At 37.4% G+C, this 24,859-nt stretch overlaps 1 protein-coding gene across 1 annotated transcript in view; it reads right to left on the reverse strand.

The window, feature by feature from the left end:
- Positions 1-24,859, reverse strand: part of LOC124711232 (cholesterol transporter ABCA5-like) — a 359,780-nt gene that overhangs the window by 19,271 nt on the left and 315,650 nt on the right. The window contains exons 28-31 of the mRNA XM_047241193.1: positions 21,726-21,886; positions 12,977-13,184; positions 12,462-12,553; positions 9,838-10,085 (exon numbers count right to left, since the gene is read on the reverse strand). Of these exons, the coding sequence (XP_047097149.1) occupies positions 9,838-10,085; positions 12,462-12,553; positions 12,977-13,184; positions 21,726-21,886 (709 nt within the window). The remainder of the gene's footprint in view (positions 1-9,837; positions 10,086-12,461; positions 12,554-12,976; positions 13,185-21,725; positions 21,887-24,859) is intronic.

Below are 24,859 nucleotides of genomic sequence, written 5' to 3' on the forward strand. Positions count from 1 at the left end.
AAAAAGGTATGGCCAAACTTTCAGGAAACATTCCTCTCACACAGATAAAGAAAAGATGTTACGTGGACATGTGTCCGGAAGCGCTTAATTTCCATGTTAGAGCTCATTTTAGTTTCATCAGTATGTACTGTACTTCCTCAATTCACCGCCAGTTGGCCCAATTGAAGGAAGGTAATGTTGACTTCGGTGCTTGTGTTGACATGCGACTCATTGCTCTACAGTACTAGCATCAAGCACATCAGTACGTAGCATCAACAGGTTAGTGTTCATCACGAACGTGGTTTTGCAGTCAGTGCAATGTTTACAAATGCGGAGTTGGCAGATGTCCATTTGATGTATGGATTAGCACGGGGCAGTAGCCGTGGTGCGGTACATTTGTATCGAGACAAATTTCCAGAACAAAGGTGTCCCGACAGGAAGACATTCGAAGCAATTGATCGGCATCTTAGGGAGCACGGAACATTCCAGCCTATGATTCGTGACTGGGGAAGACCTAGAACGTTGAGGGCACCTGCAATGGCCGAGGCAATTCTTCGTGCAGTTGACAATAACCCTAATGTCAGCATCAGAGAAGTTGCTGCTGTACAAGATAACGTTGACCACATCACATTATGGAGAGTGCTACTGGAGAACCAGTTGCTTCCGTACCATGTACAGCGTGTGCAGGCACTATCAGTAGCTGATTGGCCTCCACGGGTACACTTCTGCGAATGGTTCATTTAAAAATGTGTCAATCCTCATTTCAGTGCAAATGTTCTCTTTACGGATGAGGCTTCATTCCAACATGATCAAATTGTAAATTTCCACAATCAACATGTATAGGCTGACAAGAATCCGCACACAATTGTACAATCACGTCATCAACACAGATTTTCTGTGAACATTTTTGCAGGCATTGTTGGTGATGTCTTGATTGGGCCCCATGGTCTTCCACCTATGCTCAATGGAGCATGTTATCATGATTTCATACGGGATACTCTACCTGTGCTGCTAGAACATGTGCCTTTACAAGTACGACACAATATGTGGTTCATGCACGATGGAGCTCCTGCACATTTCAGTTGAAGTGCTCGTACGCTTCTCAACAACAGATTCGGTGGCCGCTGGATTGGTGGAGGTGGACCAATTCCATGGCCTCCACGCTCTCCTGACCTCAACCCTCTTGACTTTCATTTATAGGGGCATTTGAAAGCTCTTGTCTACGCAACCCCGGTACCAAATGTAGAGACTCTTCATGCTCGTATTATGGACGGCTGTGATACAATACACCATTCTCCAGGGCTGCATCAGCGCATCAGGGATTCCACGGGACGGAGGGTGGATGCATGTATCCTCGCTAACGGAGGACATTTTGAACATTTCCTGTAACAAAGTGTTTGAAGTCACGCTGGTACGTTCTATTGCTGTGTGTTTCCGTTGCATGATTAATGTGATTTGAAGAGAAGTAATAAAATGAGCTCTAACATGGAAAGTAAGCGTTTCTGGACACATGTCCACATAACATATTTTCTTTCTTTGTGTGTGAGGAATGTTTCCTGAAAGTTTGGTCGTACCTTTTTGTAACACCCTGTATATAATGATGTACATGTATAGACAAACAAATGATTACAGTTTTAGAAAAACTGGATGATTTATTCAAGATAACGAGCTTTACAAAATGAGCAAGTAAATAATGCATTGGTCCACTCTGGCCCTTATGCAAGCAGCTATTCAGGTTAGCATTGGTTGAGAGTTGTTTGACATCCTCCTGAGGGATATTGTGCCAGATTCTGACCAATTAGTGTGTTAGGCCACCAAAATCCCAAGTTGGTTGGAGGGCCTTGCCCATAATGCTCCAAACATTCTCAATTGGGGAAGAGATCCGACAACCTTGCTGGCCAAGGTACAGTTTGAGCCTGAAGACAAGCACTAGAAACTCTCACCATGAGCAGGTAGGCATTACCTTGCTGAAATGTAAGCCCAGAATGGCTTGCCACGTAGGGGAAAAAAAAGGTCATAGAATATTGACAACGTAAAGCTGTGCTGTAAGTGTGCCGTGGGTGACAGCCAAAGGGGCTGCGCTATGAAATGAAATCAGACACATCTTCGCTGGTCATCAGTGTTCAGTTTGAAGCAAGATCCATCACTGAAACCAATTCTACTCGGACAGCCATTGAGGTTCCCACCTAAATACATGTCTGGATATTCACCGGACAGCTGTGTGATATCAGTCTGACGGTTGCCCACCACAAGGCCCAACAACAAGAAGTGGCAGTCTGGAGTGGCATTTCATTTCATAGTTGGACTCCATTGGTTGTCATCTGTGGCCCCGTTACTGCATAGTGGTGTGTCGATCATATTATATGCCTTATTTTGCTCCTCATCATGGCATGCCATCCTGGGCTTCCATTTCAGAAATGGACATCTCACACACAGCAAGAGTTTCTACTGCTTGTCTTCATGCTTGTCAAACCCTACCTTGGCCAGCAAGGTTGCCACATCTCTCTTCAAACGAAAACATTTGGAGCATTATGGTTGGGGCGCTACAACCAGCTTGAGATTTTGATGATCTAACATGTCTATTGGACAGAATCTGGCATGACAGCTAACAGGAAGACTATCAATCATTTCCAAGCTGAATAACTGCTTGCATTACGGACACACATTATTAAGTTACTCAACTTATGATGCTTCCCCCCCCCCCCACAAAAAAAAAAAAAAAAAAAAAAAAAAATCCACAACATGTACATTGTATACATCAATTTCTATCCCATTTGGATAATTCTTTCGTAGTGCGTCTTTTTCTTTTTCTTATAATGTAATATTTGGATGAGCCAACCATTCCTACACACACTAAAATCCCTTGCTTGATAGCTTAATGGTACTGGTTTGTGAATAGCAGTGGAAACCTTGAAAAAATTGTCAGTTTTTTAAACTGTATAACTCAAAGAATACGATTTGTGAGCCCATATAATGCTTACCATCTCTTAAGACAATTTTTGGGAACATTTTTGTATATGAGCCACAGCTTTTGCTCTCACACTTTTTTTAATTGTATTTTTTTGTTGCAAGTGATAAACCATGCTAATTATTTACGTACATCATAGGTACACATTACTCAAAACAGAAATAAAGTAGAAGGTTTATTTTTTCCCTGTAAGTTCTTTACACTGTTATCTTTAAAGCAGACTATTGAAAAGATGGTACTGTCATAACGTGTGGCACAAAAAAATTTTAAGTATAATTATCAAAAATTTTGTAAATGAATTCGGGGTTTTTCTACAAAAATGCTTTTTTGTTTTTGAAGTCAAGTCACAAGAGTAATCTACTTTTTAGTTAAGAATGTTTTAAGACAGTATACAATATTTCAGGAAAGTCAAGTTGAAGTTAAAACTTGCTTTTTCTATTAAACTTGCATGGTACTAATGCATCCCAAGCCCATATTCATCTTGTTTCCTGTGTTGTTTTTCCTCCCTTCATTTTTTCGTACTCCTACTTCTTATTCTTGCTTCTTTGTAAGTTTCAAACACTGATTTTTCTGCTTCAAAGAGTCTTCTTCGGTCAATGGCTATTAGAGCTATATGCACTCCCATCAGTTTCACAATATTAAGCTTTGACACTGCACCATTATTGAAACATAGAACAGCATCTAGCACACCTATTTTCAAAATATTTAGTCCTACTAGAACTGTTTTTGGTATCTGTTCCTATATACAATTGTTGAAACTTTCATTTGGATTTCAAGTCCTACCACGTAAACATTTCTCTAATAATCTAGCCATAAGATCCCGATATATAACTTCCATTATAGTGAATGGCAAAGAATGTTTTTGGTTGTAATTCTCATCTTGAGTTAAGAGTCACACCATGAATCATTGCCAGGTGGGCAGAGAGTGCATGGCACGGGTTGTTATCTGTGGAGGATTTATGAAAGAAGGTAGTCCATACTGCCTTTTTCATTCCCTCAAGGTCATTTTTATTTTGTCTCATCACTTGTCCTTAATACTGCAACCTGTCTATTTCTTCACATGTAAGCCAACCACATCCACTAATTTCTTTTGCTTCAAATTCCTCTTCAAGTTCCTCAATCTTGTCCCTAACCTTTTGTGGACACGTCCAACACATTCCACTTTTTTCAATTTTTGTGTCAGCATAAGGTTTGGATTCATTAACTTCTTGGTACCCGTTTGATTCTCCACCTCCTAGATAAGATGTATATATCACACCACATTTCTCCACTGACTTGTGAAATATCTTCACAACACCTTCAGATTCCATCACTCCACAATAACCACTAAAATTAATCAAACATTTATGATTTTCAATTCCACTAGTACAGCCATACCAGTACTTGGCAATACATTCTACATCAATGACTTTACCATTCTCCAAGAAGGTAGCTGTCACTAAATCATTTAGGGACCTATGGTCTCTTTGTTGTCAGGATGCATCCAGGGCTGCAGACATACATGTATTGCTGTCATTCATGTCTACACTTTCCTCGAACAGCATTTTTCATATTATCATTTGCTACTTCTTCTAAAGACTGTAGAATAATTTTATTGTACCCGTCAAACCTTTTAAGGGGTGGTAAGTCGATAAGAGCAAAGAAAATTTGTGCACTTCTGTGCCCTTTGCCTATACATCTCACAGTATAAGCATGTTTAATATTTGTGTTATACACTCTCTGTTTAGTTACGTCACAAGAATAACCATATTCATTTAAATCACAAAAATTGCAAACAATTCTTAATTTTGATATTCAACCTCTTCTAGAACATATATCCTCAACTACCTTCAGACCGCTATTGCTACATTCCTTACAATGCAAAGCTTTATTTACCAGTTCAGATAGAGCATAGAGTTCAACAATAACAACCTGAATCAATAGTGTCTATTATCAGCATTAATACTGTCAAGCCCATTGTCCAAATACTTCAGTTTTAGCTTTGAAGCACTTGGACGATTCAAGTGTTGTATCACGTTGTATTTCAGTATTAGCAGAGTTAATCCATTTGGTGAACCGATTTCCAAAAAATTTACATTGTTTAACACCAAACCTCTTAATTCTTCCCATTGCTTTGAAGTGGAATAAGAAACACACACACACAATTACTTCAATGTAAACTAAATATCTGCACCAAAACAACAGCAAATAATGACTAAACTCACTGTATAAACAAGAGATAAGCTACCGTAAAGCTTTTGCAGATTACCCAACTTAAGGGACTAAAAAGGCATAAAAATGAAACAAATGAGGGCAAAAGTTTATTTTTAACAGGGCTGAATGTGTGTCATGGGGATGTTGTGGTGTGTGCAGTCACTTTTACATTCCTCTAATTTTGGTACTTTCTGAGGCCCATTTTCCTTGAAGTAAACTTTTTCTCATTTAGAAAACTACAGAGAATTATTTACGACAAAAATTTAAAAAATCGATTTTTTTGACAGTTATTTATGTACAAGTCCTCTCAAATTGAGTACAGGCCTGCTAATAAACCAGCTTATATCCTTTTTATCATTTATATAAAAGACATTGAGTTATAATATGGCAAATTGTAATCAGTGCATCATGGGGCTGTGTCCTACTTGAACAGGTGTTAAGCAGATTACATCACTTCTACAAGGCTGGAGTGAGGCATGCCAGAGCCTTATAGTTCCTTTTATTGATCACAGCTTGTTATCCATCAATGGAACCACTCTTCCTCCACAAAGGCACATGACAGACTTTCTCAGCAATGACATCATGGCGTGTGCTGGGATAGGACAGCAGATTACATCCAGAATGGTACACGCCTTCTTGGCTGTGGTATCAGCTAATTCATTCCCATGAAGCCCCATGTGCCATGTGTAATGGAGCTGATCAGTGCACCTATTTTTGTCACAGACTGGAGAATATGGAACTTCCTTTAAATTAATGAAACGATCCAATGGAATCAAAATCTGAACTTTGTATTTATTGTAATTCTGATAATATAAGTTAATCTTATATTTTTATAAACAGAAATTTTATAAATTTGACATTCAATTAGGATTTCTTTCCAGAAAACATAATTATTTTTCATATCCAATTTAATTCAAATTTGTGATCGTATTTGAAAATATGAATGTCATTTTATAATTTATTCTGAAAAATAATTTGACAGCAATTTTTACAAGAACTAATTGTGTATTAATATCTTTGAATGTAAAGTATCAGTACTTCATTGTACTTTGTGAGATCACTTGGCTGAGACTGTTTGTATTATCTTTGTTCTTCTTTGAGTCAGTCATTATGAAGTTGTTGTCAAATCATATTGTCATAGCGACATGAATAAGTCACTGTCTGTTGAAGTAATGAGTTGATTGTAGCAGAATGGAGAGTAATTTATAACCTTACATTGACATCTGGAATGAAGAAACTAAAGGAAATTATGAAGAAAATGCTGAATATTCAAACGTCAAGCAGAAAACCCAATCGTACCACCTAGATATTGTTTCCTGTTAGTCATGTTTCCAATAAGCTATGTTATCAGCAAGGAGCTACAATAATCAAATGAGCAGATTATTTTAATTACTGTATCAAACTTCCTTCTTGCTCATAATGGCTGCACTGTACTTGAGATGGTATTCCTAGTAAAGTGCATGGCAATAACTGATGATTTTTAGAAGGAATAGAGATTCAAATGGCTCTGAGCACTATGGGACTTAACATCTGAGGTCATCAGTCCCCTAGAACTTCTAATTAACCTAAAGACATCACACACATCCATGCCTGAGGCAGGATTCGAACCTGCAATCGTAGCAGTCGTGCGGTTCCAGACTTAAGCGCCTAGAACCGTTCAGCCACCGCGGCTGGCAGGGAATAGAGGTTCATAATACCTGGTACTCAGCTGAATGATACCTCCTTTTGTTGTACTTGATACTGGAGAATGGCATCTTGTATGTTGTGGATGGTTTTATTTGCTGGATTGGTCTCCAGAACACTAAGTGAGTCAGAATTGATCAGAAATTTCAAACCATGATCCTGTTTCATCTGATCCAAAGTTTTATGAATCACAGAGTGTTCAGCATCAAATACAGTAAACACACTAGGCAGGCAGTTTCTGAAGAGACAGGTGGAAGAAATGGTAAACCAGCCAATAATGTCCTCCATTTGGATCCATCAGTATGGTGCTCACTTAAAATGCTAAAAATACATTCTCAAAACTACAGTCTGAAGTGAACAGTTTTCACACTGTGTCAAGTCTAAAATTATCCTAGGTTTCAGTAACAACCAGTGTTTTGCCATGCACCAATCCTTCCTCTTTATCATAGATATTCCTAGATCCTTTAAATGCTGCTTTGTCCATACACTGAACAGTTTCATCCCTGATGAACAGTTGCTGTACAGTCGTTCAGGGGTTCCATGGATGCTAATACTGTAGGGAATGGTACATTCTTTCTGCCATTCTGTCATACGTCTATGACTGTCTGGTGCCAGTTCTATACCACCTGCAGCACTCAAAAGCAACCAGTATGATCTTTTCCCTTGGTGATTAATATTTTGTCTAAAGAGTTTACTACTAGTTTCACATTTTAAATCAAATGGATGCACAAAATGCCTATGTTACTTCATGCTCAAAATAAATAAAACTGTATAGAGATGTGATCAGTTACTTGAGAAAGTTGCGAATTTGAGTCATGGCAGGAAGTTTTTGTGATTTGATTGGCTATGTTGATGAGGTAATGATGAAACTTAAGGATCTCATATCATAATTTATGTGTATTGTGAAACAAATGAAAAACGTGAATTTTTGCATTATCATTATCAGGTAATTTGTTTGTAAGTATATTTACATAAAATAATAATGCAGACAACGAAATAATCCTTGAGAACCTATCCTGCAAACAATTATATGTCTGTGTATATGAATTCGTTAATGTTTTATAATGATTTTGTCTTAACTTTTAACTACGTTTTATTGTCAAAGCAAGCTGACATGTATTGAATTTTCTGTCAGTGCTTGGCGGAACCTGACATCAAAATTAAATTCAGTTGTTCCTTGTTACTAAGTAGTGAGATAGCTTGATTACATCATTACAAAGAACACAAATTTCAAACCAAAGTTTGGTGTCAAACTCCAAAGGTCTTGTTGATAAATTTAAAGAAATAGAAGCCTCACCCACTTCTAAATTTGTTCACTTGACATCATAACTTTATTTACAAATATTCTCACTGATGAATGTGTAAAAACATAAATAGATCTTTTGCACAAATCTTAACTAATCTTGCAGGATTAGGTTACATACTATGTGCTTCTCAAATATGTGTGAAATACATTTATTTCTAGTTTAAAAACATGTACTATAGATTCTGATGACCTAGTTATAGTTTTCTTCTCTTAATCCTATATAAAGTGAAATTTTCATGGACAATTCTGAACATGTTTTTCTTACAAAATAAGTCACTGAGTTGCAAAAATTAAATACTGGGTCAAGTGTGTGGATAATGAGTTTATGGACTGGTACCACTAGACAACTAGATACATAACAACAACTTTAGCATTCCCACCATGATAAGTCACATCACAATTAAGCTGGGAGGCTCTTCTTTAATTTTTTTTTATCTTCACAATAGGAGTCACACAACAACAGCTGCATTTTACAGTACCAAAAGCATCTCAACTTTTTTATTCAAGGGTAAAAACAAATTTCAATCCTTGTCAGAGAGTGACGTGAATAAAATCACGTGCAAGCACTGTAGAAAGTATAACTAAGTCAGCTAGGCAGACCTGTGGCAGTTAAGTTATCAGAACATGAAAGAAGCTGGGTACTAGGAAAGACAGATTCAACCGTTTGCTGAACATCTTTTGACAGAAATTGATGCATATGGTGTAGTTTGTGAAATTTTACATACTGTTAAGAAACAGAAAGATTGTCCCACTGGATATACTTGAAGATAATAAACATATGATACAGGATGCGAGCTTGATGTTAAATGACCAAAATAAATTTCTTTTCTTCCCTCTGTTAACTTAAGTTTCAGTTATGCATATATTAGATTACAATTATAAGTTCAACTTCATTTTCCATCTGTTTTAAATGGAATGATATCCATACAAAAATCTCCCTTTTTTCATTTTCAGTCATAGGTTCTTCCTATGTGACATACAAATGTAATACTTCCTTGTGAACACTGTCAGAGAAATCACTTTTCGTATCTTCTATAGAAGTAATACCTATGCAACTCAAACATTTGGTATGCATTTGTGACATTTGGTTGCAATCTGATGATAGCTTAGGGAGTCAAAAGCCAGTTCAAGTCCAAATAAATAATATTTTGCAGAACATTAGGAAATTGCTTCTTATTTAATATTACGATAGCATGTCTTAATATCATTCTAACATGATCTTCTGATTAATAAACAACTGTCCACATAACCACAAGAGCAAGTAGTGTATCTTCCAAGTTTAGATATTTTTAACGTTTGTCTGCAAGAGTAATTTTCAAGCCATTTTCTTCAAATGACTATTACAGCTGAATAGTGTTGTAGTGTGCTGCTCTATATCAAATGCTCCAAAATAAGAACAGGTGTTACAAGTAAAGTGATGCAGTGACCAGTTCTGAGTTAGACACATGGTCACTAATTATAGCAATTTTTATTGGGAGATATAATTATTGAAATTACAAATGCCACATGTGATGCATAAGTTTACTGTCTTTTGTGACTTGACTTCCAATTGCTAACGTTCAAAGAATATAATAATTTTTTGTAATACACACTATTTGAATACTTACATGATTTTGCATGGAATCTAAATTTCACTACAACACCATGTGATAGAAACTCTTTTAGATAAACGTCTACCATGTTCCTGCAGAAAGTGTCACTCTCTCACCTTTTTCAAGCTGTGTGAAGCACTCAGCAAGGGATGTGACGGCATGCTGTGGTACACTAAACACCAGCCTATCAGCAAAGCTTTCCTCCAGAGATGCATCAGGGAAAAGTCCATTGACAAATTCTCTGAGGTCGCTGTGCCTGTCTGAAGACGGTGTCGTCGGTGTGCGGTCCCCACCACGCAGCTTCATCTCTAGTGTGTACCCAGCACCATATAGGTTCTTAAGGTGTTGCGTTGAACCAATGCACCTTTAAATTATAAGAATTTCATCAGTATTTTATTGGCATGTTAACTAAACTATCAATATACTGGAATGAAACTAGCTAAAACATGTCATAGAAGGAAATTTTAATAACCCCTCATGACATACAAATTGGTGATATAGACGTATCAAAGTGTAATGTCACACATGTCCAGCATGTGCATCTGTCTCAGGAATATGACCAACTTCTTAGGCCCATCACATGAGCTTTTGTAGTGAGCCAAATGTAAGGCTGCCCTGCAGTCAGTTGCTGTTATATATTTTCCCTCTTCCTGTGGACTCTGAATGCCAGAACTCTTTACTGTGTGTATAGAGCTGAAAATATTGAACTTGTGGTCTCTACCATCACTAGCCTAGATAGGACTTTTATTATGAAGTACTTATATCGGACTATGTCGTGGTTGGAATTCTCTGGATCTCTTTCACATTAATTTCTATTCGTGGCTTAGATTAATACTTTGCCAAGAACTATTACTGTTTGTTTCATGGACTAACTGACAATTTAAGTTTTTGTTATATCAGTTATTTATGTTCAATAAACTTTTGTGGCCTGCCGTGAGTGTGGGTTACAATAGTAGCAATAAGATGGTCACAGTTTTGATCCACCGAGTCCTATCTTGGAGTGCATGGCACAGAGCACATCTCATTGTAACAGTTATTAGGGTTTTTTCCCAATTCCAGTCACACATGGAGAACAGGAAGAATGACTGTTTAAATACCTCTGTGCATGCTGTAATTCATCTCATCTTTTGTTCATGATACCTGTGGGAGTTATCATTCAACTTTAAGTAGCTTTCTTGGGATTCTACAAGTCTATCTTTAAGAATCTGCCAGTTTACTTCTTTCCACATTTCTGTAACACTCTCCCATGGGTCAAATAAACCTGTGACCACTCATGTTACCCTTCTCTGCATATGTTCAGTATCACCTGTTAGTCCTATCTGGTATGGGTCCCGTACACTTCAGCAATATTCTAGGATGGATTACACAAATGATTTGTACAATCTCCTTTGTAAATTGAGTGCATTTCCCTTGTATTCTACCAAAAAACCATTTAAAAAAAATGCATGTGGTAGCAGCAAGGATTAAATTTTTACAATATTACAAGATTGATAATGTAAACCATACAGTTTGGACTGCAGAATTGCAGGAGTTGGGTAAAAACTGTACATATGTGAAAATTTAATTCACAATGATGTGATTCACTTCCCATGGATAAGGTGATCTGCACACAAGCTTTAAGACAGTTGGTTCCTTCCTTCCTGGCTGAAGGGCTACAAATCGTATTTGCATTTGAAATATTGCAAGTGATGTAACAAACTTTTAAAGCAAACTTCATCTTACATGTGGCTCAGAGTTGTGAGGAGCACAGTGGGTTTCTGTTGCAGAGTCAAAAGTGGTAAACATATTGTGAGTAGTCATTCTAACTGGCCTCATTCTTTGCAATCCTTGACTAGGGCATGGCCAACTGGTCTCATTCTCTGCAATCCTGGACTAGTATTAGGCACTTTTTGTGGCAATACACTTTGTTTCTCAGCTACCAAGACTGTTTTTCTTTGGATGCCAAATAGGAATGTCCACATTGTGAGGGTGAGTGATGTAACATTTTCAGCAGTGTTCAAGTGCTGGTGGCATAATAAATTTTAGTACATGTGGCAGAGCATGAGAATGGAGCCAACTACAACAGCCAAAATAAATTTGGAAAGACAGGTGGATGGGAAAAGACCGCAAGGAACACCTCGAACCTGATGGATGGACTTGATTAAGGCTGATCTAGTGACCAAAGGATGGACAGTGGATGATGTACTTCGTCAACAGGTGTATTTGGACAGGATGACATGGAAGAGGCTCATTACCAGTACCTGGGAAACTGGAACTGTTAAATGGCAATGATGATGATGATGATGATGATGATGATGATGATGATGATTATGATTATGATGATGACATGTGGCAGAGCAAAACATTCCACTGACTTTTCTTTTTGATACTGGTGCATTGGTCTCAGTGACTTCCATATCAATATTCTTCAGATATGTGCCTGTGCATCACTTTATATCTCCTCCATGTGGAAAGATGGCAATCTATTCTGTTTCATATTGTTACTGAATACAAACAAAGGCTGACATTAAAGGAAATCCACAGCACAAAGCTTTTTTTTTACCACTTGACAACTGTTTTATAACCAAACTGATCTGTGTAAGCAGTTTTCTGTGTCTGTTTAAGAATGATCACAAATGTTTTCAGTCAGAGTATTATGACAGTCATTAAGAGGGGCATAAAAATTAATTCCCAACAACTTAAAATTTACATGAAATGATTCTTTACAAAAAATTAGAAAATGATATTTGCTTTCATTTACCTCAGTTCTCCTTTGACCATTATACCAACTCTTGAACAAAGAGCATCTGCCTCTTCCATGGAATGTGTTGTGAGGATTGCACCTCTGGTCCCCTGAGAACAGAAAATTTCTCAATTATCTAACATGCTCTAACACATAATCATTATTCTTAAAGTGGAGGCAAGTGCAACACAGTGAAATAGAAATTAAATTTATGTGCTCACTCTTCTATTACTCTAGAAGAAAAGTTTGATATGGTGTTCAAGTTGTTAACCCTGAACTTTATAACATTCACTACATTTTCTTGTCCAGAAGTAACAAGTAACCAACTTCCTAAATCAATTCCTCATCGCATCTATCCAGATTATAAATTTCCTTTGAGGAAGAAAAGTGTCAGTACTGAACTGAAACGGAATACAATGCCATCTATTTGATGTGCATAATATTGTTTACCACACCTAGCATCCATCATTCAAGCTATTCTACATTCACACCTAAATAACACATGATTATGTAGCAAAAATATCTGCACTGACCTGAAAACTAGCAAGGATTGTATCCCAGAGAAATCTCTTTGAGCGAGGGTCCATACCGGTACTCGGCTCATCCATCAATACGACACAAGGACCACCCACCATTGCCATTGCAAAGCTAAGCTTGCGGCGCGTTCCACCTGAACAGTGTTGACTTTGCTTATTAGCATGTTCATGGATCTGCAGACCCATCAGGTACATGTCCACCACCCTGAAAAATAGCAGTTATAGCTGAGCACAATTAATTGTTTTATCAGGTATTCAGCTTGCAACTTGTTACACACAATGTACTTTTGATTCATGGTCTGGAAGGAGAATTTCAACACAAGTTTCTTCTGCTGACTTTTAAAACATTTAAAGAACTTTCGGTATTTCAGACACAGTGATGAAGACCACCATTGGGATGCTTACAGATATTTATTGATTTAAGTATTTCATGCCCTATTAAGAGAGTAGTTATTACAAACAGAAGAGAGAGGATCAGCTGTGACAACACACATAGAAGGAAGCAGAAACTAACTGAAGACTTTTGAGAAAATCCACAGAAGCCTCACAACAAAATTGGCAACGAGACTGCAGATTAGAATTACCTGATGATATTTCAACTACATGCACATTTTGTCAGGGAACACTTTGTTCTGATAACCTACAGGACTTTTTTTTATAGAAGTAACAGTAATTTTTGACTGCATTGTGGGAGTAAATTATGAAAGTACTTATTGAAATATAGTAAAAGAAGTAATGTAGGGGAAAAAAGAATAGATCTGTTTAAAACAAGAATAGCGGAAAGTAGAAGTTCGAAAGAATAGCTTTTTGTTTTTCAATGGTAATGGAATTATATGCTGTAAGTAATGTGTGTAAAAGAATAATGTAGTGTGGAATGTTTGTTCATAATGACTATTCTATTAGTGAAATTGTAAACTGTATGACTTCTGTTTAAGATTAGGTATGAGAAACTTTTGTCAGGGAAATATGTATGACTAGAAGCAAAACAGTTTATTATACAGATAAAACAGCAAATTACTGTAAGAGACAGCTGGAAATGTTAAAGATTTTTTAATTTTGAAAGTGAGATGATAATGTTTTGTTTCAGATTTATGGAACCATTTTTGTAAAAATGCAAGTAACAGACTGGCTGTATCTTATTTTTGTGATTAAAAAGAAAAGTGAACTAAAATTTTATGCAGATTTCTACATTAGTTTTACACAAGTATGAATTTTTTTAAAAAAAGGAGGAAAGAAAATTGTAGTAGTTGAGATTGTTTTACTGGCAGATTACTTAGTTGTGGTATGTATTTGGCTGCATGCAGCAATTTCCAGTTGTTCTGATCCAACTGCACTTATGTGATTGGATGTATAGCAATGAACTGTCATTCCAGTTTGACTAAATCTACTGTAGAGTATTGATGAGGATTAGGTCTACAGTTTTGGTATGATTATTGAATGCAAACATTCCACATTTGGCTGTTAAAAACTTTTATTTATTCTGGTTGCAGTTTTGACATATTGTCAAGCATTCTGGGATGTTTAAACTCGCTCTACAACATTTCTTGTGGAAATGCATGATGCACACTTTGTTGCCTTACAATATATTTATTCACAAAATATATTGTAAGACAGAAAAGTGTGGACCGTGCACTTCTCCAAGTGTATCGACACTGTTGACAGTCACCTGAAAAAATTTTTGATCTACAACAATAAGTCATGTCACACTGCAACATAGTTCCCAGCAGTCTGAATTCAAATACAATATGGAGGTATAAGTCTTCCCACTGTTTGCCACATCATGGGAGCACTTATCATTTAGTTACTACAATAATAAGAAGTACAATACTCATGTAGACAATGTGGTGGATGGATCACAGTGGTGGTAAAATGACAAAGATGTAAACCTTTAAAGAGGGTGTGCTTGAGAATATAATGATATTAGTGTGTAGAGTCAATATCATACAGTTTGCAGAATTTATACAAACAAAGGACAATTGCAACAGATGAATACATGAATATAAAAGTAATAATCAAATAAAATCAAGGATTTAAAAGTCAGGTAAGTAATATCCACATACATAAGTACACATAAATCTAATTGTGAAATTTTAACTGACACACCATTTAGTAAAACTGAACTGACTTGCCCAGCCACACAAAACATTGTAAATCATGAGTGTAACAGGATCAAGAGTCCTACATAAAGTTAACGATAAAGCATGTGCATACAGACACGCATGAGGTGTCATTCCTTGCATCTTATGTGCTAGTGTAAACATTCTCATTTAAAGTAACACAATTTATGTAGGAATAGAGAAGACAACTCTCCGAAAGGCAGAATTGCTGCATTGTTGATAGGTACACAAACAGAAAATACAGAGCTTTGCAAGCTTTCCGAATGCACTTCCTTTTTCAAGCACACAAACTTGAAGGAAGAGCATTCCGAAAGCTAGCAAAGCTCTGTACCATCTGTTTGTGTACCTATTAATGACGTAGCACTTCTGCCTTTCAGTGAGTTGTCTCTTTTATTACTAAATAATTTGTAATTCTCAACCAGAGCTTTCTATACAAAGTAAGTAATAGATAGACATATAAGTATATGCGCATCTAATCACAACTGAAATATTTCATATTAAAAATGAGGTAACTACCTAGTCACAGTAAATAATGCCAACAGAATACAAGGATAAAAAGAGAGTAAAAAATCAAACAATGGAAACTCCACATTGGAATACAAGGCAAAGGATAGATTGCATTCCGGTCCAATCAGCCGGAAATGTCTGTCATATGCATGAGGCAGAGCCCCCACAATAATGAGTTAAAACAAATAATTATTATGGTAGTAAGCAGGTTAACTGAAAATGAGTGGTGTTAATCATGATAGTGTTATGGTGCCGTGGGCACACTTAGAATTTGTACTGGTGCGCGAACCTTCGGGTAAAGTCTGGTGCCAGCTGGCCAGCGCTGCGACCATGGTGCATCAGAAGGACTGGAGCAGAAGCGCCTGGAACCCTCTGCCTTATGTCACCTTGACACTTTGAGATATTACGACGCTGTGAATGTATAAAGCCCACCCTGCTGCCGCAGTCATTCAGTGTGGATAGTTTTGTTCAGTGCATGTCGCAGACATGTTTAGTGTTCTGACTTTAGTGTCTAATGGACTATTTTATACGACTATATTTTATTTGTTTACTTTAGTCTCTTAGTGTATTGTGAATTAAGTTTGCAATGGATAAATTTGTTACCAAAAAGGTCCGCTTGGAAGTTGATAATACTGCAAGTCAACCTCCAACAATTATTGTGTCATCAATTGCTTCATTGTCTTCAGGCAAGAACCGTTCACAGCCGAAACCTCGGCAATCCAGTAAGGGAAGATCATTTCAGAAGTCTTGGTTGATCAAATATACATGGCTAGAATATGAAGCGTCTACCGAAAAAGTTTTTTGCAAAACCTGCAAAGAGGGAGATGCTAAAAATCTATTACAATTTTCTTTTAAAAAAAAAAAAAAAAAAAAAAAAAAAAAAAAAAAAAAAAAAAAAAAAAAAAAAAAAAAAAAAAAAATGCATTTACTTCTGTAGGGTTTTCTAACTGGAAAAGGGCTTTGGAAAAACTCTGTCTTCATGAAAATATGTTTATGCATAAACAAGGTGGGTGTGCTGGAACTAAATTCTATCACTAATTGAAATGTGGCCTCCCAATTGAATGAACAGTTAGATAGTTATATGAAGAAAGCCATTTAGTTCTTGAGACAATTTTTACTACCATGCAATTTCTATGCCGACAAGGACTAGTTATAGGAGTGCACGAAGACGTAAACTCAAATTTTTTTCTACTGTTGGAACTCCAAAAGAATGACATAACTGAGTTTAAAGATTGGTTAGGGCGTTAGGGGTGTAAGTGTATGTCCCACGATATTCAAAAAAATGGTTCAAATGGCTCTGAGCACTATGGGACTTAACATCTATGGTCATCAGTCCCCTAGAACTTAGAACTACTTAAACCTAACAAACCTAAGGACATCACACAACACCCAGTCATCACGAGGCAGAGAAAATCCCTGACCCCGCCACGATATTCAAAATGAGATCACTGGTCTACTAGGAAAGTCTGCATTGGCTTTACTCAAGAAGACTGAACATTTTTCTATTATGGTTGATGAAGCAAGTGATCCTTCGATTCACAAACAGGTGTCATACTGTTGATGATTCCTTAATCATCAACGAAGACTTTATTGGCTTATACAAGACCCCCAATACTGAATCATAAACTCTGTTTAGTATTTTAAAAGACGCTTTTGTTCATCTTGGTTTGTCAATGGATAACTTAAGAGCACAGTGCTATAATGGTGCCTTGAATATGAGAGGTATGCTCAAAGGACTAAAAAAAAAGTTAGTTTTGGATATACAACCAAAAGCACATTATGTGCACTGCAATGCTCATAGTTTTAGACTTCACAGTTGTAGACAGTCTCCGCCATATTATGTCTTTGAGGGATATTATGGGTTTAGCCAAGGCCTTAATAAACACTGTAAGGAGGAGGAGGAGGAGGAGGAGGAGGAGGAGGAGGAGGAGGAGATTAGTGTTTAACGTTCCGTCGACAATGAGGTCATTAGAGACGGAGCGCAAGCTCTGATTAGGGAAGGATGCGGAAGGAAATCGGCCGTGCCCTTTCAAAGGAACCATCCCGGCACTTGTCTGAAACGATTTAGGGAAATCACGGAAAACCTAAATCAGGATGGCCGGAGACAGGATTGAACCGTCGGCCTCCTGAATGCGAGTCCAGTGTGCTAACCACTGCGCCACCTCGCTTGGTAAACACTGTAAGGGAATTCAACAAAAGGATGGGACTTTTCAGAAGCATACACTGTGAGAGCGCCAACGACCAAGCTCGTCTAGGACCCCTTTGCCCGACTTGATGGACTAAGCGAGCTTCTAGTATCTTGTTGTTGTTGTTGTTGTTGTTGTCTTCAGTCCAGAGACTGGTTTGATGCAGCTCTCCGTGCTATTCTATCCTGTGCAAGCTTCTTCATTTCTAAGTAACTACTGCACCCTACATCCTTCTGAATCTGCTTAGTGTATTCATATCTTGGTCTCCCTCTACGATTTTTACCCTCCACGCTGCCCTCCAATACTATATTGGTGATCCCTTGATGCCTTAGAACATGACCTACCAACCGATCCCTTCTTCTAGATAAGTTGTGCCACAAATTCCTCTTCTCCTCAATTCTATTCAGTACCTCATCATTAGTTGCATGATCCACCTACCTAATCTTCAACATTCTTTAGTAGCATCACATTTCAAAAGCTTCTAGTCTCTTCTCATCTTTATTGCCCACATTTCACATCCATATATGGTGACGCTCCATGCAAATACTTTGAGAAAAGTACACTGACACTTAAATCTATAATCGATGTTAACAAATTTCTATTCTTCAGAAACCTTTTCTTGCCATTGCCAGTCTACATTTTATATCCTCTCTACTTCTACAATCATCAGTTATTTTGCTCCCCAAATAGCAGAACTCGTCTACAACTTTAAGTGTCTCTAATTCACTCAGCATCACCTGATTTAGTTAGACTACATTGCATTAGCCTCGTTTTGCTTTTGTTGATGTTCATCTTATAGCCTCCTTTCAAGACACTGTCCAGTCTGTTGAACTCCTTTGCTGTCTCTGACAGAATTACAATGTCATCGGTAAACCTCAAATTTTCATTTCTTCTCCATGGATTTAAAATCCTACTCCAAATTTCTCTTTTGTTTCCTTCACCGTTTGCTCAATGTATAGATTGAATAATATCGGGGATAGGCTACAACTCTGTCTCACTCCTTTCTTAACCACTGCTCTCCTTGTGTGCCCCTTGGCTCTTATAACTGCCATCTGGTTTCAGTACAAATTGTAAATAGTCTTTCACTCCCCGTATTTGACCCCTGCCACCTTCAGAATTTGAAAGAGAGTATTCCAGTTAACACTGTCAAAAGCTTTCTCTAAGTCCACAAATACTAGAAACATAGTTTTCGCTTCCTTAATCTAACTTCTTAGACAAGTTGTAGGGTCAATATTGCCTCACGTGTCCCAATATTTCTATGGAATCCATCTGATCTTCCCAAGGTCGGCTTCTACCAGTTTTTCCATTGGTCTGTAAAGAATTCATGTCAGTTTTTTGCAGCCGTGACTTATAAAACTGATAGTTCAGTAATTTTTTTCTCCTGGTAATGACGTCCTCCTGAGTAGTGCCCACCCGGTGGTCCAAATGGGGGCTATTTTATCTCCAGAATATTTTTCCCAGGAGGACACCATCATCGTTTAACGATACAGTAAAGCTGCATGCTCTTGGGAAAATTTACGGCTGTAGTTTCCCCTTGTTTTCAACCATTCGCAGTACCAGCCAGCAAGGCCATTTTGGTTAATGTTACAAGGCCAGATCAGTCAGTCATCCAGACTGTTGCCCCTGCAACTGCTGAAAAGGCTGCTGCTGTCTGGCCTCTCAACAGACACCCCTCCATTGCGGTTGCACCTACAGTATGGCTATCTGTATCGCTGAGGCACACACACTCCCCCCCCCCCCCCCCCCCCCCCCCAACGGCAAGGTCCATGCCCCCCCCCCCCCCCCCCCAATGGCAATGTCCATGGTCCAGTGTTGCTGATCCGAAAAAAGTAAATGAGGGCTCGATTTGTATATTTCAGCTTTTTCAGAGCTATATATTCATTGCTCTGTAATAGTCTATAACCATGATTATTACCGTAAATTACATTAGCTTTTTACGAAAATACTGTGCGTGTTTATGTTTTGTTTCTTTATTCAAAGTCAAAAAATGTGTCAGACTTGTTGAGTTTCCCAAAGTGTCTAGTTATTGAGAGTCCAGCTTTCAGGGTGCTAAAATGCTTAAAAAACTTCAAAACTCACTATTTATCATCTAAAATTTAGATAGCAATATACCCTTATATTGCAGTGGGTAAAAAATTTTAGGTGTAGATCTAAGGTAGCAGTCCACACACATAAAACAGGTGCAACAATCATACAAAAGTGTGATACCATGTAAACGAAGCACAAATGTCAACATGCCTATGAAGGATAAAGCAGGTACTAATTATCAACAAGTATGCCATGGTCTAGATTACTTGCCAAAACTGACAGTCCACAAATTCCAACTATAATTAAGCACACCATCCTGTAAGATGTTCCTACAACAGTCTAAGAATGGTCAACTCCTCATGGTCAGGGTTCACAGTCATGTAGAATATTTTAAGGGACATCATATTCACCATTGACTGTATAAATTACTTATTTCACAATTGCAGCTTCGGCCTTTGGGCTGTTTTCAAGTGGTGCTGCAAAAGACTGTGCTTCAGCACATGTAATATTTTAAAATCATCTGACATGTACACATGTCATTGCCAAAAATAATCCTTTCACACTAGAAACACAGTAGCATCAGATTTCGAAGTCCTGTACATTGTGAAATGTAAATTACATGAATTTTGCCAATTTTAACATTCTTCACATAAATAGCTACAAATCAATGTTCTAACACACTGTCTACATGTGAACTAAGGCCAGTGTCCATCATCCCTCAAAGTTTGTAGCATTAGCAAGGAATCACATTGTACATACAATATCTTTGTAAACTCAAGCTCACACTCTCTGTATGTTTATATTTTTGTCATTTCACTGTCATTGTAATCCATGCACCACATTAGCTACATGAACACTGTACTTTGGTGCACATAGTGCATATTGCTTTTACTTTCATGTTAGGTGTTTGCAGTTGTTGCATTAGATACATGGTGTTAGCTCAAATGATGTGTGGAACCATGAGTATATTTATACCTCCATATGTCTCCAACTTCAGACTGTCAGGAACTATGTTCCAGCATGTCACAACTTAATGTTGCAGAGTGAGCTTCAACACCTTACAGTGCTTGACAATGACTATATGTCAAAAAATCACAATAAATCTAAATTTTTTACAGCCAAATGCAGGATGTCTACATTCAATAAATCTTTTTTGATATTGCAGTTGCTGCCATAGAGCAAAACAGACATTTCTTTCTATTTTTTTTTTTCAGAACTAGTGATTTGACATTGAGCTGCAGTAGCTATACTTTTATGTTATATGAATCATTCTGTAGTGACCAGCCAACAGCCACATTATATAATCACTGTGCAGAAAAATTATTTCATCTTAAATACGCAGATTTATATAAGGTGCAGCCATTGATGTCACACAGCTTTAGGGAAAGTGTTTGCTTGATGCTTCAGTTTAGTGATGAGAAGTCATGGGTTCAATACATCCCTGCAATGGAATCGCCAAGTTCAGAAAAATGCTTCTACTTTAGGTATTAAAGTGTGACTGACTTGTAAGATTTGTTTCATCTTCATCACAGATAAAATAAATGCGATATCTTCAGTGAAAGTGTCATGGAAGAGAAAAACTATACACAAAGAAGGACGAATGAAGACCAAAAAAAAGATTTTCCGCAATGCAACTTTCATAACAGATGGAAAGCATCACAGTAATGGATGTACTAAACATGTGACAGATTCCTGTAACAACCTTGTCGGTATGCCACATTTCCAATACTTTTGTGATACATACTACCTAACCAATAACAAAATTCTCATGATGTTAACATGTTGCGCCAAGAGAATGCTGTCACTCTGACAGTCTAAGCACAAAGTATGTGTTGGTGCATCAGTAACAATACCACTACAAAGTTAGAACATTCTGCTCCACTGAGAAATAGGAATTAGCATTTGTACCTCTGAATGTCTTCTGGAGGCACACCTCGAATGGCTGCGTAACACTCGAGGTGCTCTCTGACGGTAATATTCTTCCACTGAGCATCATGTTGAGGGCAGTAACCCATCAGCTGAAAGGCTTCTGCAATATTTGATGTGATGTTATGTCCTCCAATCTGGACCTGAAAATAAATACATTTATTGCAAGAAGACTGTTAACAAATAATTCTCAACCAATAACAAAACAGTAATCTAGATTTTTTTCGTTCATAACAACTGCTTCTTAGTTTCACAACACAATAAATAATAACTATCTTGAAAGAAGCAAAGCTCTAGGTATACTTTTATCTTATATCATTCTGTTTTCTGTTATTTACAGCTACAACAAATAATGTTCTTTCACTGACTTCCTTTGTTTCTGCTCTTAGTCTTCCAAGGTACCAGGATTAAAAACATAGGACTACTTTCCTTACATTACATTCTGTGTTTTATGACATTCGGAGCTGAAGCTATCTATGGCTGGTTAGAACTTTCAAACTGATATAACACACTGATTTTAAGGTGAGTACGAAGAATTACACAGGAACAGACATTACTATCTATGACTAATGTATGACGTCATTGGTCAAAGCCGACGGGTTGTATCCCCTGCTTCACTAGACCCAATTACTTTAATGTACAATGAAAGCGCTTATCCCGAATACAGAACTGTATTATTATCTATGCCTTGAAGTGAAGACATTACTATCTATGACTAATGTATGACGTCATTGGTCAAAGCTGACGGGTTGTATCCCCTGCTTCACTTGACCCAAAATTTGCTGAACCAAACAAATTAAAAATTACACTAGCATTTGGCAACATCGACTGAATAATAAAGGGAGAAGTTCTACTTACCGTATTTACTCGAATTTAAGCCGCATTTTTTTCCGGATTTTGCAATCCACAAAACCGGCTGCAGCTTGGAATCGAGTGCAAAGCAAGCGGAAGTTCAGACAAAATGTTGGTAGGTGCCGCCACAACTAACTCCTGCCGTCGAATATATGTCCGGTTACACAGGCATGCTTTGTAGGCACAAAGATAAATACTGGCGCCAAAACCTCTGCGTCAGTAAATAAATTTAAAAAAAGGTGGAAACGAGCTTTTTTTCTCCGCCCCGAGTTTCGACCACTGCATTTTCATACATTATCCAACGAAGTAAATACAAATTCCGTATTGTTCATCTTTGAATGTAGCAGAATTTCAATATACTACGAAAATCCGACGCAAAACTGTTTGGGATGCTTGTCAATATGGCTAACTCTACGTTCTGAATTTTTTCCTGCCTGTGAGAAGAGATGGTTGCTAATATGAACCTGATGTAATGTGAATCACATGCAGTATTCCCTTCATCATAAGAATAATACGAATATAAACATTATGCCATGTATTCTTTCGTGTTTGCTGCTATCTCATTTAAATCCTGTCTGCCTAATAAACTACGAAACTAGAGTGGCACAACAGTAAACGCGGAAGAATATACGTATTGTGTCATGTTTATATTCGTATTATTCTTATGCCTAATAGTGATACAGTCAGAAATGAAGCACAGCAACGGACTAGATTTTTAAATCTAAGATGACTAATTTCTGTGCAGAATTTGACGTACTAAAGAAGCGGCCGCAAAGATTTTCAAACAGAGAAAAATTTTCGCGTAACTCTCGTTCAGCACATGTTCTATCATACGCAGTCTATTATTTGGTTCTTGTTGATCATTATCAAAGAAAGCAGCAGTGTAAGTAACAACAAATAGGAGTCTCTTGCCATTGTTTCGCTAGTGAGACAATTCCTCTCTCTGTTTTTTAATTGTAAGCAGCGGTAGCGCGCACAAAAGCAAGCCATGCCGCGAGTGGCGACAGGCCGTAAACACGCACTATCAGAATGCGACAAACAATGCATGACACAGTATAGTAATGCATTTTCAGCTTAGAGTGACGTAAACACCTACAACAAAGAAAACGGCACTTATAAGATCAAAGCAAAATAAGCAATCGATTCAAACCAGATGAAGCACGTGAAAAAGGAAGTGTACCCGTATAAATACGGACAGAGCGCCTGACGCATAGCAATGGCTACCTGGTAAAGCTTAACTGCTAAGCTTACGACTCGAACCAAACTACTGTAGCTGTATCGTCATTCATTCGACCTAAATTGTGTCTCATATTACAATGGACTGACTTGTTTCGATTTGGAGGCAAGGCCTAAAACTTTTCTCTCCCCTTGAATTTCGAGTCTCAAATTTCAGGTGCGGCTTGGATTCGGGAATGATCCAAGGAGGTTACACTGAAAACATACTATAAATAATCGAGATCAGAGTACGTTATACTTATTAAGTATAATAATTTTAAATTAATTTGTATCAAACTTAAAACCACCTTAAAAAACATAACAGGAAGCAATGGATCTTCAATATATCATTTAATACTGAAGAAGTGAAGTCAGTCATATGGAATGTTTGTATTATAATAACAAGTACCAAAAAAAATACACACGTCATAATATGCAGGCAGCATAAAACCTCGACAACAATACACTGGTGTCCGATACCTCATTGTAGTTAAGCAAATATGAAGGAACTACAAAAGGGGTATCAAGTGTTCCATTTGTAACTACCACAAACACATCATTAAAATTACAGCAACCATACAATGAAACTGCTTAGCTGGCTTTTTACAACTCACAATATTTATGCTATCAACATGCAGCTCAATGTTGAGGTACTAGCATGGTGCTTGAGGCCATGGTGTGAATGATATGGATTACAAGATCACAGAAATAAATACCATAATCCTGAAACTTGCTATGTAATACAATTTAAAAAATGCTATATAATATAACCAGTTATTCTACTCATAAAAACCATGAATAAGTCATTATGGTCTTAACATCTACATAAATGTGGCTATGCAGCTTACTGTACACAATTCAAACTCTTTTAAGCTATTAACTTGTAGCTCGAGGTTTAGGGACTATCATAGTGATAAAAGTCTAAGTGTAAAATAGGAATTGACAGGGATAAATGGAATGAATAGTATAGTCACAAAAATTGTCATGTTTTAATGTTTATTACTTCCATACATTTTGTTGTTGGTGTTGCACTCTGCATTCCGAAGATG

The sequence above is a fragment of the Schistocerca piceifrons genome, chromosome 8, assembly GCF_021461385.2.
Source record: "Schistocerca piceifrons isolate TAMUIC-IGC-003096 chromosome 8, iqSchPice1.1, whole genome shotgun sequence".
Taxonomy (NCBI): domain Eukaryota; kingdom Metazoa; phylum Arthropoda; class Insecta; order Orthoptera; family Acrididae; genus Schistocerca; species Schistocerca piceifrons.